At 46.6% G+C, this 14,614-nt stretch overlaps 1 protein-coding gene across 2 annotated transcripts in view; it reads left to right on the forward strand.

Moving 5' to 3' along the window:
- The first annotated feature begins 1,717 nt into the window (after positions 1–1,717).
- The window catches only part of CCDC146 (coiled-coil domain containing 146), a 129,349-nt gene continuing 116,452 nt past the window's right edge, over positions 1,718–14,614 (forward strand). Inside the window, exons 1-2 of one of the 2 annotated variants that reach the window (XM_066591993.1) lie at positions 1,718–1,833; positions 5,438–5,619. In XM_066591993.1, the coding sequence (XP_066448090.1) occupies positions 5,449–5,619 (171 nt within the window). In that variant the 5' untranslated portion in view covers positions 1,718–1,833; positions 5,438–5,448. Of the gene's footprint in view, positions 1,841–5,437; positions 5,620–14,614 lie in introns of both variants that reach the window. The other variant, XM_066591994.1, reaches the window with a different exon arrangement.

The following is a 14,614-nucleotide window of genomic DNA, read 5'->3' on the forward strand; positions in this document are numbered from 1 at the left end:
CGGCCGATATACGGTTGTCTGAATAAGCCCTAAGGACTCACACTCACTGGCGATCTGACTTTCCTGCGATGTGAGAGTGAGTGAAAACGCATGATAATGAAACTAATGATTTTCAATGGTTTCATTCTCATTAGTGATGTTTTCACTGTAACCTCGCATCGCAAAGAAGAATCTGTGATATCGCTCATTGTTTTCAATGGAGCCGGCAGCAGCAGCGCTAGACCCATTGAAAACATAGATAGTACATTGCGCTCCCCTGACGCAGCTGTGACCGCTATGGCAGGGGATTCTGTCATGAAGGAATGCCCTGTCACAGCTGTGGCAGAGGTCCGTGATGCTATACCATTGCTTTCAATGGGGCCGGCGCTGCTGCAGCGATTTCTTAACATCAGTGATGAATGGAATGAAGGCTACCACCTTTGAAAGCAATGGAATGCATCATTGAAAGCAATGGATGAAGGCTACCACCACGGCAGTGATTTACGGCGAAGGGCTTGAAATTTAAGCCCTTTCCCGAAAATCATGGCTAGCTGAAAAAAACAAAAAAAAAACAACTCACCTAGAAGAGCCGACAGTCGTCTTCTGTGTTCTGCAGGCCGGGGATTGAAAAATCCCCGCCTTCAGAAAGCGCTGCCTCTGATTGGCTGAGCACTAAGTCATGGAGCCTAAGACAGGCTAGGACTGCAAGTGGCTCTAGGGGGCGTCACATTATGGATAACCCCAAAAAACAATTGCAGCCCTGCCGACCCTGTCCAGAGAGGCTGCGGCAGCTGCAGATGTATAACATTACACACTGCCATTGTACTACACGGACTCCACACGGATGAGTCTCCTACAGAGCAGCTCATAGCCATAGGCCGCCTGCAGACGAGCGGGTCGGATCCGGCAGCGAGAATTCTCGCTGCGGGACCCGACCCGAGAGCCAGCAGAGACGAGCGCGTACTCACCCGCGCCTGGCGGCCCCGGCTCTTTTCATGTGCCGGCTGCGGCGCAGCCGGCGGATGCGCAGACCGGAGCCGGCGGCCGGGTGAGTGCGTGCCCCGCACAAAAATAGGACATGCCGCGGTTTGTTTGCCGCGCGAGATTTTGCGCGGCCAAACCGCGGCCGTCTGCATAGGAGTGCGTATAGGCCGCCTGCAGACGGGCGGAAATTCCGCCACTGGAAGCCTGCATAGGATTGCGTTAACAAACGCAATCCTATGCAGATGGCCGCGGTTTGGGCGTGCGAAATCTCACATGGCAAACAAACCGCGGCATGTCCTATTTCTGTGCGGGGCTCACAGACCCTCGCACAGAAACTTCTGTCCGGCAGCCGGCACATGAAAGAGCCGGGGCCGTGGGAGAGGTGAGTGCACGCGCTGCTCTCTGCAGGCGCTTGGGTCGGGTCCCGCTGCGAGAATTCTCACAGCCGGATCCGACCCGGCCGTCTGCAGGCGGCCATAGACTACTACAGGTCAGTCCTAGGGACAGGGGCCTTGATGAGCCAACCCTGTGATGGACACCAGTAGGTGGAGGCTCCAGGAACACAGGGTTACCACAGAACAGCCCCACAGCGCCGCTATGAGCATTACTGGAGGCACACAACCCGTCAGCGCTGTGAACCCTGGCAGCAGCGCACATTCCACAGGCTGCAGTCACGTGTGCCGCCGCCCTGCACTGATTAGTCGGCCCCGTATCATAGCGACAAGATGGGGCGGGAGGAGGCCTCGCTGTTACTATGGAGTTGGACGCTTAGCGCTTCGCTGTGGGGCTTGAAGTGTGATAATGCCGCTGCTGCCCGCTGTGACTCCAGCTGTGAGGGGCTGAGGAGCCGCGCACCTGCGCCGGGGAAAGGTGAGAGGTAAATCCGAGCTGCACACTCCGCTGTGCACCGAAGAGGCAGGCATGGCTGTGCTGTCCGAGTACTGAGTACCCCATAGAGACAGTGCGACGGGGGGCGGCGGTGGTAGAGCCTGAAGAGCCACTAACTGCTGCTGCCCTCCACATACTGCACCGACAGAGGGACACGGACAGAGGGACAGCTCCCTACAACCACCCAGTGAGGCAGAGCATCAGGGACCGGAGGAAACCAACATATGGAGGGAGAATAAACACTAGATGTCTGATTATTGTTTTCACTGTAACAGAAATTATTTTTTTTGTTTTTAGTGTTCTTGCAAAACATCAAGAATGCAGTTGTCATAGTGACTGCAGGGTGTCCGGCCAGTCAGTCTGCACACCCTTCTAAGGCCGGCTGTCCACTGGCGATGCGGTATCCCGCGGCGAAGCTCTGCCTCAGGAGCAGGAGCCGCCACCGAATCTCTGCCAGTGACCCCTATCTAATAGCTGGTCTGACTGTGGAGAATCGAGCCAATTCGCATCATGCTGCAAATTGCCCGCCCCGAGTGGAGAATCGCAATGATTCTCCGCTCGTGGACAGGTGCCGGCGCTTTCCACGGTAATGCTATGGGAAGCATGATTCTGCCGGTGAAATCACTGCCGTGGACGGGGCCTTAGGCTGCCTGTTCACAGGCGTTTTTGCATTGCATTCCCCACGGCGATAATCCGGCCGCGGGGAACGAAGTGCACGCTTTCCATAGCGTTGCTATGGAAAGCGCAGTGCCCCTGCCCACGAGCGGAGAATCATAGCGATTCTCTGCAGTCAGCCTATCTGTCAGATAGGCTCACCGCAGAGATGTCAGCCAGCTCCTGCTCCCGGGCGACGGCTCCCTCGGCAGACATCCAGCCTATGACAGCTACTGGAGAAGAGAGGTGGGAGGGAGTTTAGCAGTGTGACCGCTAGACTCCTACCCCCTTCCTTGATCCTCTTTGCCCCTTGATGGCTGTTTGCAATGGGAGGGGGTGGGATGGAGGTGAGCTAGTGTGGTAAGCTCCCGCCCCATCCCGCCTCCTCCCCTTGCTGAGAGACATGGGGTATGTACGCCGGGACATTGTGGCCTCAGCGTATATGCGCCGGCCAGTGCCGTCTGAACGGACGCTCAAACGTTAGATTTGTGCGCCTGTTCACGCGTTTTTATGTCACTGGCGGGCAAATGTAAAAACACTGATGCCCTTGTGGATCCAGCCTAAATTTGACCATTCACAAGCAGCCACATCCCCTACCAGTTAGCCCCGCCCATAAGTAGCCCTGTGTCAGGGCCAGTGTCAAAGAAAAAAAAGGGGAATTTTTTGAGCCACATACCCTTGCACAAAATTTTGCAACTCTTTTGCACCAGAAAACCTGTGGACGTCGCCTGATAAATCTCCACTTTAAAGACCCATTTAGACACAACGATTATTGCTCAAAATTCTCTCAAAAGCCGTCTTTTGAGCGATAATCATTGTGTGTAACTGTACTGACATCGTGCAGTTTTCGTTATCCCGTCGCTCATTGTCGTCTTTAAGTGTGCTGAAAGATCAGTGATGAGCCTTATCAGGGATTCACAGCGGGATACAGCTGATACTATTGTTTCAGCTGTATCCCACTCCCTGATGACAGGCTGGGTATGAAGAACAGAGCGGTCCCGCTCTATTCTCCTTACCCGGCACGGAGTGCCCGGCTGTATAACAGCCGGACGCTCCATGCAGAGAACAGCTGGATGCAAAAGACAAGCGGGGACAGCCCACTTGTCTTCTACATCCTCCGCTCCGGGAGCTTGGCTGTATAAAAGCTAAGCGCTCGGAGTGGGGAACAGCTGGATGCAGAAGACAAGCAGGACATCCTCCGTTTGAAGCACTTGGCTGTATAACAGCCGGCGCTTGGAGCGGGGAACAGCTGCATGCAGAAAACAAGCGGGGACACCCCATTTGTCTTCTACATCCTCTGCTGGCAGCGCAAGGTGATCGCTCATTTTGAATGATCATCTTGCGCTGCAAATGACACAACGATTATCAGTCAAAGGTCGCTTGAGCGCCATCTTTTGAGCGATTATTATTGTGTCTAAATGGGCCTTAAGTCTATAAAATTAATTATGCCTATACTGCAATGTATTAACAGTACAATCATAGCATCACAGGTACAAGAGCCCGACGGATACTTAAAAAATATACCAAAAAAAGTTGAAACGTAGCAAAAAAAGACCTTTTATGTGCACTTTCTTCTTTGTTTAAAAAAATGTTAAAAAAAAATTTAAAAACCCCACGTGTTTGGCATCTGTAATGACCCATACAATGAATTGAATACACTTTTTATACTGCACGGTAAATGCTACTATAGAAAAAAATAACAGTTGATGGAAAAATAAAAATGTTATGAGATTTTGAATGCAGCTATGCCAAAAAAAAAGAAAAAAAAAAAAAAAATATATATATATATATATATATATAATTATTTTTTTTTCCCCTAAAAATGAAGTTTTGTTTTTTTTTCTCCCTGCCCACAAAAAAACGAAGTTATACATTACATGTACCTCAAAAAAAAATAGTACTGATAAAATCTACAACTCGCCACTAGAGATGAGCAAACGTACTCGTTTCAAGTAATTACTCGATCGAGTACCGCCATTTTCAGGTACTTCAGTACTCGAGTGAAAAGTACTCGGGGTCGCCGGGGGGCGCCGTGGGTGAGTGGGGGGTAGCAGCGGGGAACAGGGGGGAGCCCTCTCTCTCTCCCTCTCCCCCCCACTCCCCGCTGCAACCCCCCACTCACCCACGGCACCCCCCGAATTTTTTCGCCCGAGTACGGAAGTACTCGAAAATCGCGGTACTCGGGCAAAAAAGGGGCGTGGCCGAGCACGTTCGCTCATCTCTACTCGCCACTCAAAAAACAATCCCTTGTATGGATATATTGATGGAAAAATAAAAAAGTTATGGCTTTTAAAAAGCAGAGATGAAAATCCCCTTAAAATCGTCGTGTCATTAGGTCTACAATCGGCCATGAAACTATGGCCAGATGCACACTGGCGGAAATTTTGCAGCAGGATTTCCTGTAGAATTTCCGTCCGTGCCCGCTGCCATAGGTTTGCATTAGATAATGCGATCATACGCAGACAGCAGCGATTTGACTGCGTGAAAACTGATGCGGTAAACAAATTTCAGCATGTCCTATTTCTGTGCGAGCCTTGCAGAGGCTTGCACAGAAACGTCACTAGTGACGCGCCGGCTATGTCCTGCGCGGCTGTGCGACAGCTGTCGCAGAGCGAAACGCGGGAGGAGGTGAGTGCCGGGTTACTGCAGGGGCACGGCTCGCATCCCGCTGCGAGAATTCGCACAGCGGGATCTGACCCGTCAGTCTGCAGAAGGCCTAAGGGGTTTAAAAAAAAGTTAGATGTTTATTTTCAACAGGCAGAATTTATGGAACAGTCATTTAAAGTTCTCAATATGATGTTTTCCTTTTATTGTATGCACCCAATATACAAGGAGCTCATTAATAAAGGGGAGGACCGTGTTATTCTAAGGTGGATTGCTGTTAGACAGAAATAACAGGTTGAAATAAAGCTGTATTTATTCCATGTATTAGAGTTTGCCAAGATGAGCAGTTTCAGCGAAGAAAGGTCCGAAATAAGTGAATCTTCAGCAGAAGAAGAAGAGGAGGAAGATGATCTGCATGAGAAGCCACTGAGTGCATTACCTCCTTTTACTGTTAAAGAGGAAAGCCCCAAGGATGTAACTGCGAGTCCTGCCTTCCAGTGTTTGGATGAGGTAAAGAAAATGTACAACCTACAATACAATGTAGAGCAACGCTCAAGGCTGAAGGAGGGTCTTCCCAACATTACAAGTGATGACTTATAGCTAGGCATATCACTAGGATATACGAGGGGCTGCTGATAAGTATTTGGCTTTACCCAGAAAGAAACGAGATAGGAAGATGAAACTTTGCATTTATTCCCCATACTCTCCACGGATGTCAACACACTTCTTACATCTGTATTCCAAGTTCTGTAAGCCTTGCAAAAAGAAGGATTTTGGTTGTGCCTCAGACCAGTCATCCGTAGCAGCCATGGCATCAGAAATGGTGTGAAATTTGGTACCCTTGAGGTGTTTCTTCAGGTTTGGAAACAGATCATAGTCGGAGGGAGCTAGATCTGGTGAATAAGGTGGGTGGTCAACCAACTGGTAGTCTAGCTCCACCAGTTTTGCCGTGGTCGCTTGTGCAGTGTGAGCAGAGGCGTTGTCTTGTAGGAACAAGATTCCTTTGGACAGCTTGCCGCGCCACTTGGCCTTCAGAGCTGCTTTCAAATGGTCCAAAAGTTCAGTGTAATACCTTGCATTGATGGTGGAACCATTTGGAGGTAGTCCACTAGCAGCACGCCCTCCTTATCCCAGAACACAGACGCCATCACCTTAGTGGCTGATTTTTGAACATCGCCTTAGACTCCGCCATTTTGTTTTCCCGCGTGCCTAGATCACTGTTGCCATAAGCTACAAACACAAAATTTTGAAAACATATATTAGACACATAAGGCTTTCATGTGATGTAACATTCGTTACCATAGAAACAAAAAAAGAACACAAAGCCAAAGACTTATCCGCACCCCCTCGTATAATCTTTCCATGGATGGTGGGGGCCCAACTGCTCAGATCCTCAGAAGGGGCTGTATCATTGTGGCTCTTTCGCATTGAAAAAAACAAAGAGACCAGGGGCCATTTGTTCTTGCAATCAGGATGTCTCGCAGGTGAGACCCCACCAATCATAATTTTATGGCACATCCTTGTGAATATTTTATAATACGGGGCTGTCACAGAGACTTTGAATGTATTGCATTCACTTTGTTAATCGTGTATTAAGCACTACCTTATATAAGACCTAGCTTGTCTGGGGAAATACCACGCTCCACAGACAAATAATAATCACTGCTGTTGCAGAAATCGGCTGAATGTAACATACGCTTCTATGAACTAATAGCTTGAACATAAACAGGAGAGAAGTCACGCATACATTATATGATCCATCCTCAGCAGTCATTTCCTTGCAGCTCTTTACCGCATCAGGTTTCAAGAAGACCCAGGCCCCAGAAAGTGACGCTCAAAAAACTGAAAGTTGTTTTTTTTACGGAAATTCACATGTCAAATTGTGACTTTTTGATCTAATCCCAGACCATCTATCAACAACATTACTATACGTGAAACCACACAGTGAGTCTGCCTCCACAAAGCCAAACCACAGCCACCTGTAATGGCCAATAGCTACACGATTTACTGGTAAAATCATGTGACCATTGGCCAGCTTAGTTTAGCCGCTTCCTCCTAGGACTCCTTTAATTGTCTGACCAAATAACTAAATTCACCAACCCAAATGGTGATGGAGGGATACTGGTAAGAGGCTTAGTATTATGAAGGGGAAGGCTTTTGTCTGTGAATAGATCTGAAACCTCCAGATGGTACAGAGAGAAAAAACCCTGTGAGGTAGAAGCCATTTTGGGGAAGAAATCTCTTCAAACTTCCATACCTGACAGTCAGAAAACCTCCCTTGATCATCGGCCCTTATGAAGTAAGCTAGTCGCCATAACATGCAATACTGTTGCACTCAAGAAAGGTGTCCAGGCCTCTCTTGAACCCTTTTATTGAGTTCGCCATCATCACGCTTTCAGCCAGAGAGTTCCATAGTCTCACTGCTCTTACTGCAGTAATGTCACTGTGAGGCTGCAAGGTAAAAAAAATCGCTGCCTGTCTTTTTTTTCTTTTTTGTGTCTCTTGGAACATTGCTTATTGTTTTCAATGGGACAGACAAACAAATCGCATGCCGTGCAGTGTGTATGCGAGTGCGATGTAATGTTTTCCTATTAAAAATCGCAATTTTACTGGATCACAATTTTACTAAAGTGATGCAAGGCGTTATTGCATGAAAAACGCCACAGGTAAAATGCACATTGACAATTGCGATATTGTGCCGGATTTCTCGGGCTGATATCACGCTTGCCCGTGTGAATGTAGTCTTATATTTAAATAAAATAAATTGTATAGTGTAATATATTTGTTTTCTAAAGTATTGAATAGCGTACTAGACTATCAAAATACCAATGACCATCTGTCCATGAGTGAGTGAGTTACATGCCCCGCCTCTGATGACATGACAGTGACATCATCAAAGGTCCTAAAACATAAAACATGCAGAGCCTGACAGCACCCGTGTACTTACAGGACCTGTGATGATGTCATCATCATGTGATCCTTTCACCTGGGCCCTGTGTCCGTGAGTGAGTTACATGCTCCGCCCCTGATCACATGACAGTGACGTCATCACAGGTCATTCATTCCTGTGCAGATTATGGGCAGACTACATCCCCTACAAACCCTCGCAGCCTCAGTTGCTATGGAATACTAATGACCATCTGTCTGTAAGTGAGTAACTGTGTGAGTTACACGTGAAGATGACACTGCCATGGGATCAGTCAACGGGGCTCTGAGATCTGCCCATGATCACATGACGGTAACATCATCACAGGTACTTCACTTTGTTAACAACCTGCAGAGCCAGACGACAGCTGTGTGCTTACAGCACCTGTGATGATGTCACCATCATGTGATCAATCACCTGTGTGAGAGGAGTCCGGGGTCACATGACCAGGCGGTGAGTAGTGTTGGCAGGACTCTGCTGTGCTGGTTGTTATCCCTGTTGTTTGTGATGAAAAACGTATGTAGCACAGCTGTACGTGATGTGTATGTAGCAGAGCTGTATGTGATGCACATGTAGCAGAGCTGTGTGTGTGAAACGGGCATGCAGCAGAGCTGTGTGGTGCATTGCGCCACCAGAAACACTGGTGCTATAATTTCCTAATACTTACTTGTCAAAATACTATCAACTACCTGTCTGTGAGTGATGAGTGACTGACTGTGTGAGCTACATGTGATGATGTCATGGGGCTCTGAGCTCCACCCCTGATCACATGATGGTGATGTCATCACAGGTGATTCATCCCTGTGCACTAAATGAGGGATTATAGGCGGACTACATCCACCACAACCCCATTGGCCTCAGTTGCTATGGATACAGCAATACTCAGTCTGGCAGTTTGTAGCTGGTTGTGAGACAGCTGCACACCTGTGTGGAGACTCCAATAAATGACACCTCACAAATGTCTACATACATAGCTGGCGGTGCATATTGACCAACAACATTGAAGCATAGTCCTTCACCACTATCTTCACATCTCCTGAACGTGATATCATGTCATCTCAAGTGCTAATGCCGCCAACACCAGTCCAGCCTTCATCTAATCGTCAACCGTTGTGCAGTGTTGTAACAAACCATCGCTGTCGGGCAAACAGGTCACCACAGAGGGTTTAACACCATTGTGAAGCTAATGCAGCTTACATGATACAGCGACAAGCCACAATTTCACCTCAGCGAGCTGCTGAAGTTTGTAAATGTTGCACGGAAATATTTTGACCACCGCCAATCCCTTTCACTATACTATATTAGTAAGTGGCGCATTGTGCCACCGGAAACGCTGGTTCTAGTACATTTTGATATTATCCAGGCAGGGGTACACCGAAGACAGTGCAGTACACGGTGACGTGACTTCTCAGAATTTTTCCATATTTTCTTTATTCACTCAAACATCTGTTTTAGGATATATGTATATACTTGCTACTAAAATACAAAAACAGCCACTTATTTGTCCTGAAAACTGCCCACACTATGATATTCATTTTGAAGAAGCCAGCATTGATTTGTAGAAACGCTGCCATCCAATAGAGGTATTGTTCCATCTTCCTTATTAACAAAAGTGCTTAATAATGCTCTCAAATATATTTTTTATCCACTTGATGGCAGCAGCAGCATTTTAGTTTATTATATAGTCTTAGCGTATTCTAACTGCTTTGTTTTTGAAAGATGTGTCTACAACTACCTGCAGCTGCAGGGCTGTATGCATTATAACTCCATACTATAAAAACGATCACAGGACAAACTTAATGGATGATAAAATAATGTTTTATCATTCTTCTGTTCACATTGGTATTTTGGCTTCCATAATTAATGGAGCTATTATAGATGCCTTTTACAACAGAACCTGGTGGATCGCATTGCCTTATAATGGGTCAGTCATTGTTATGTTTTTATTTGTACTGTTTAGTATAGCATGCTGTGCTAGTCTGACCATTAAAGCGCACTGAAATCTGATGGAAAATAAATAATGCACCTGTGAGCACAGCTTCAGATATCTGAATAACTGTTAAATTATGGCTAAAACGGTTTGCAATTTAAGTGCGTTTTAGTGCCTCTTGTTACCAGGTGCAATATTAAAGAAAACCAGTTGCATAGAGCATGTAATCGATCTGCAGGCGGCATGTTATGGCAGGAGATGCTGAACAGACAGATATACTTCATCTTTTCCTACAAAACTATATAACTTGGGATCTATTTTTCTAAATCCTTGCTCATTCCGGGTTTTTGGAATCCAGTGAGTGGTACTATTGCTGATTGACAGCCTACTCTGTACTTACACTCAGGGCTAATGCCCACGGATGGATGGATGTGAAACGCGACGGTAATCCGCGGCGTTATCCCACAGCTATTAGGTTCTATTTAACCTAATAGCTCAATGTTCTTGCTGTGGAATTCTACTGCGGAATTCCACAGTGTAAATGAAACTACAGCATGCTCTAATTGCGGCGGAGAAACGCGCTGCCGGCTCCCATTGTAGTCAACGGAAGCCGTCTGTCACGAGATACTTCCGCTGTGAGCACACTCACCAAGTGGGACTCACGTAGCCGATCCAAGAGGTGAGTATGGGGTCTTTGGGGGGCGCCGTATCGGACTCTGCTGCGATATTCCGCTGGCAGAGTCCGACATGGCCGTGGGCATGAGGCCCTATATAGAGAGGTCTGTCAGTCTCTGATAGGACCACCCACTGGATTTTTAAACCCCGAGTGAGCAGGAATTTAGACCAATAAAATACAAGTTAAACTCACCAATTACTCTAAAATATAACTTTTAAGAATAGAAATAAAATAAGCCTAAGGAAGCCAAACAAAGGACTAGCACAACTAAATGCATAACCAATATATAGAGGGAATACCAATTTCTTTCAGAATTACTGGCCCATCCCTTCATGCTACTGTCAGGGTACGTTACCCCTCCATTCAGACCTATGCTGTCTGATATAGCTTCAATATTTGATTTAGACAGCTATAGTGACAGGAAGAAAGGCTATTCAAACACTTGCACCCTCAATAGAGCAGGGATCTATAATATAGTATATTCTGCAAATATACTATTGTTGTACGATCCGACATCTGATGCGACACCCAGGATAACATAGGAAGTGATTCTTTATTACAGTGTGGACACTTGACTCTCAGAGGGACACGTATGTTCACAAATCTCTGAGTGGCTATTTCATCACATGAACACAATTTATATATTGAGTAGGCAGGCTTATTAAGTGTTAACACACATGTGTCAAACACTAGGCCCGCTACCTCTTTTTATGTGGCCGCTCACCACTGTAACGATTACCAGCTGGCGTGCCGCAGCTCCGTGCTGGTAATTGCGCTGTTACCACTGATCCCGGCGCAAACTCTGACGTCAGTGTGCAGCCAGGATCCTCCTCCCCTGAGTCCCCTGCTTTTCAGTTCCGCAGGAGAGGACTCGGGGAGGAAGCGTTCCGGGCTTCACACTGACATCAGTGTGCATCCGGGCTCAGCGCGAGCAGAGGGGGAGCAGTGCTGACAGCAAGGAGGATGTAAGTATATGGGGTGGGGTGAGGGTAATATTGCTGCTGGGAGGGGGCTAATATTGCTGAGGGGGGGTTAATATTGCTGCTGGGTGGGGGTTAATATTACTGTCGAGGATAGTATTATTACTTAGGGGGATAATATTACTGTGGGGTTATTACTACAAAGGGGGTTAATATTACTGTGGGGATCGCTATTACTACTGGGGCCACTGTGGGGGCCGCTGTTACTACTGGGGCCACTGTGGGGGTCGCAATTATTACTGGGGCCATTGTGGGGGTCGCTATAACTACAGAAAGAGAGAGAGAATATGAATATGAATCAATGGGGGCTCACAGCGGCAATCTTCTTGGTATCTAATTACATAGTGTTCATCAGATACAGCTAGGGAGACAGTATCACACAGGAGAGGATTAGATACATATGTAATAAACAAAACAGAATGATATTACTCAATTTTACTACTCAACATGTTTCTCTAGCCTTGAGGATGGTTCATCAGGAGAGGGATATCTATAATCATAATAGACAAATAAATTGATGTATTTACTGTGAGAAAAGACTAAATGGAAGTACATCAGGATGAACCACATAACTAAATAAACTATCAATGAGGGTTGATAGTTTAGAGTTGCTAGAACACCCATGCCTACAATGACTATCTCTTAACCCTAGTAGCTCTCCAATGCTATATTAGAGAGGCAAGCTGCCCTTGATATATTAGAAACTGACAACTGTAAGGCTCGATCTAAATCACCTTGTCCCTTAACATGAGAGACATAGGTGCTACATTAACTAAAGTCAAAGAAGCAAGATATATCGTTAAACTGACTATGTAGATGCAAGATGTATAAGATAAAATAAAAAAGATGAAACCATTGGCCCTGATGGTGGACTGATGGTGTCTAGGTTGAGCCTATAATACGGAGGTGAATACTCTACCTTAAATAGCCCCTTACAAAACGTCCCTAATCAGGGGGCTCGGTTATGGTGGCCAATAACCTCCAACCACGTACTACGAGAGTAGCATCAACAGGGCGACGTCATCACGCAACTGGCTGACCTCAACGCATGTGGAGAGGGGCCGGCAACAAGACAAGGCTGCACCTGCTAAGCCACTAAGAAACCTTTACATACATTGCAGGAAACCCACACATGCACGATGATGCTCAAATCACAGGCGTAATAAAAAAAAATAAAGCCAAAATTCCCTCCTGACAGGCAGAAAGCCTTATATTGAGCACAATACATAACCATATCCGTGCTCCCTGCCCCACACAGGATACCAGTACAGAGACCCCCTATCAATAGTAGTTCAGCGGGGTTCCATCACAAGGGACTGTCAACTGTTCTCTGGTCTGATGCACTGAGCTGATTTCTGCAGGAAGCAGACAGTTTTGTTCCCACTGCTGTGGCCCGGCTTATTATTGTAGGCCAAGTTCACATTGAAATGCATGAGAACTTAGCCTGCAATGCCAACCATCATTTATTCAACATTTATGCAGACTCATTAATTCAATCATCATTTGACAATATTGATATCTGTTTCACATTATGTTCTATATGTTTATTATTTTCATGCATTTGATATATTATATTTCCATACTCTGAATACTTAGAATAATGGTGAGCTCACACTTAGGGCCCACACTTGTACTATCATTTGCCTGGCTATACTTCCTTTTCATTTTGATTTTGACTTTGCCTGGTTCCTGGACTCCTTACCTAGTCCCTAAAATTGTTTTTCTGGTACCTGTTATTCTATTCTCGGTTTTGACCACTTCTGCTTGCCCATCGTCTGACTAGTGTATGTTCCATCTCATACTTTGGCCTGTCACATCTGGGTAAAGAGTGAAGAAAGGGGACATTCCTTAGACTCTGTACCTCAGTCTAGCCAGTGCCACACTGACTGTGTATCCATACTGAGAATAGGTCCTCATTGGGGTACTAGTGTAATATGTCGATACCGGAAGTATGGGTGGAGACCTACAGAATGACAGGTAACACCCTGGTAACGCCCCAAAGCTCTGAAATGGCTGCTGTCCTCGTCTGGTAGCCGTAAGTGCACAGAGAATCCAGAGCTTCTCCGCGGTGTGTGTATTTGTTGCTGTGGGGGTCCCGTGGCTGCAGGAGATGGACGACCAGCGGCAGCAGGACTGGTGGAGGCGCTTCCACGGTTTGGAAGGAAACGACCATGAGCAGCCACAGGGTGAGTGGCGGAGGTGCTTCCATGACCTGTCCGGCTCCCACCAGGAGCGTCGGCACCGGGACTGTCGGAGACATCTGCTTAAAGAAGCTTGCTGCTTCGAAGCTGCAGCAGGAATCTGGTCAGGAGTTACAGTAGTAGCAGCAGCGTGCAGTGGTATATTTTAGTGTTCCGCGCCAGGACTGCTGCAGCAGCTTCCAGCTGTATGTTTCCTGTCCGGCAGTGTCAGCGTGGCAGAGCATGAGTAGCCTGCCAGCCAGCTGCATCGGTCCTCAATATGTCGTCCTGCCAAATCGTCAGCCAATCACCAATTGTGGGCGTGACGTGTAACTAAGGGTGCCCAACCCATGTCTTCACCCATTCTCTTCACCCATTCTGCTGGCGGTCTGCTGGTGGAGATATATTACACTAGTACCCATTAATGGTTCGGAGGTGGAAAACTTCTTTAACAGATTGCGTTGAGTTGTTGAATGTGCTGCTATAATGTAGTTTGCATCAGTGAAACTATTTCATTTCTGTATTTAGTAAGTTTTCCTTATTTTATCCAGTAATAATACTTAGACTACTTTGGGTCACATGTTTATGCTGGTGTTTTACAAGATTAACTTTCAGCCCTAAAATGGTAAAGTACCAAGTGAAGTGCATATCAAGCATTCCAGTATGGAAAGTGGAAACCTCTGACTGCTTCACAGCTTCTAATTGTAGGAAGGAAACCTAGAATGCGTGCAGTTCCATTAGTAATGACTAAAGAAAGACTTGAAAAATATTTTATTTCACATTTATTATATGCTGCTAGAACATTCTTTGCCA

Source organism: Eleutherodactylus coqui, chromosome 2 (assembly GCF_035609145.1).
Source record: "Eleutherodactylus coqui strain aEleCoq1 chromosome 2, aEleCoq1.hap1, whole genome shotgun sequence".
Lineage (NCBI taxonomy): Eukaryota > Metazoa > Chordata > Amphibia > Anura > Eleutherodactylidae > Eleutherodactylus > Eleutherodactylus coqui.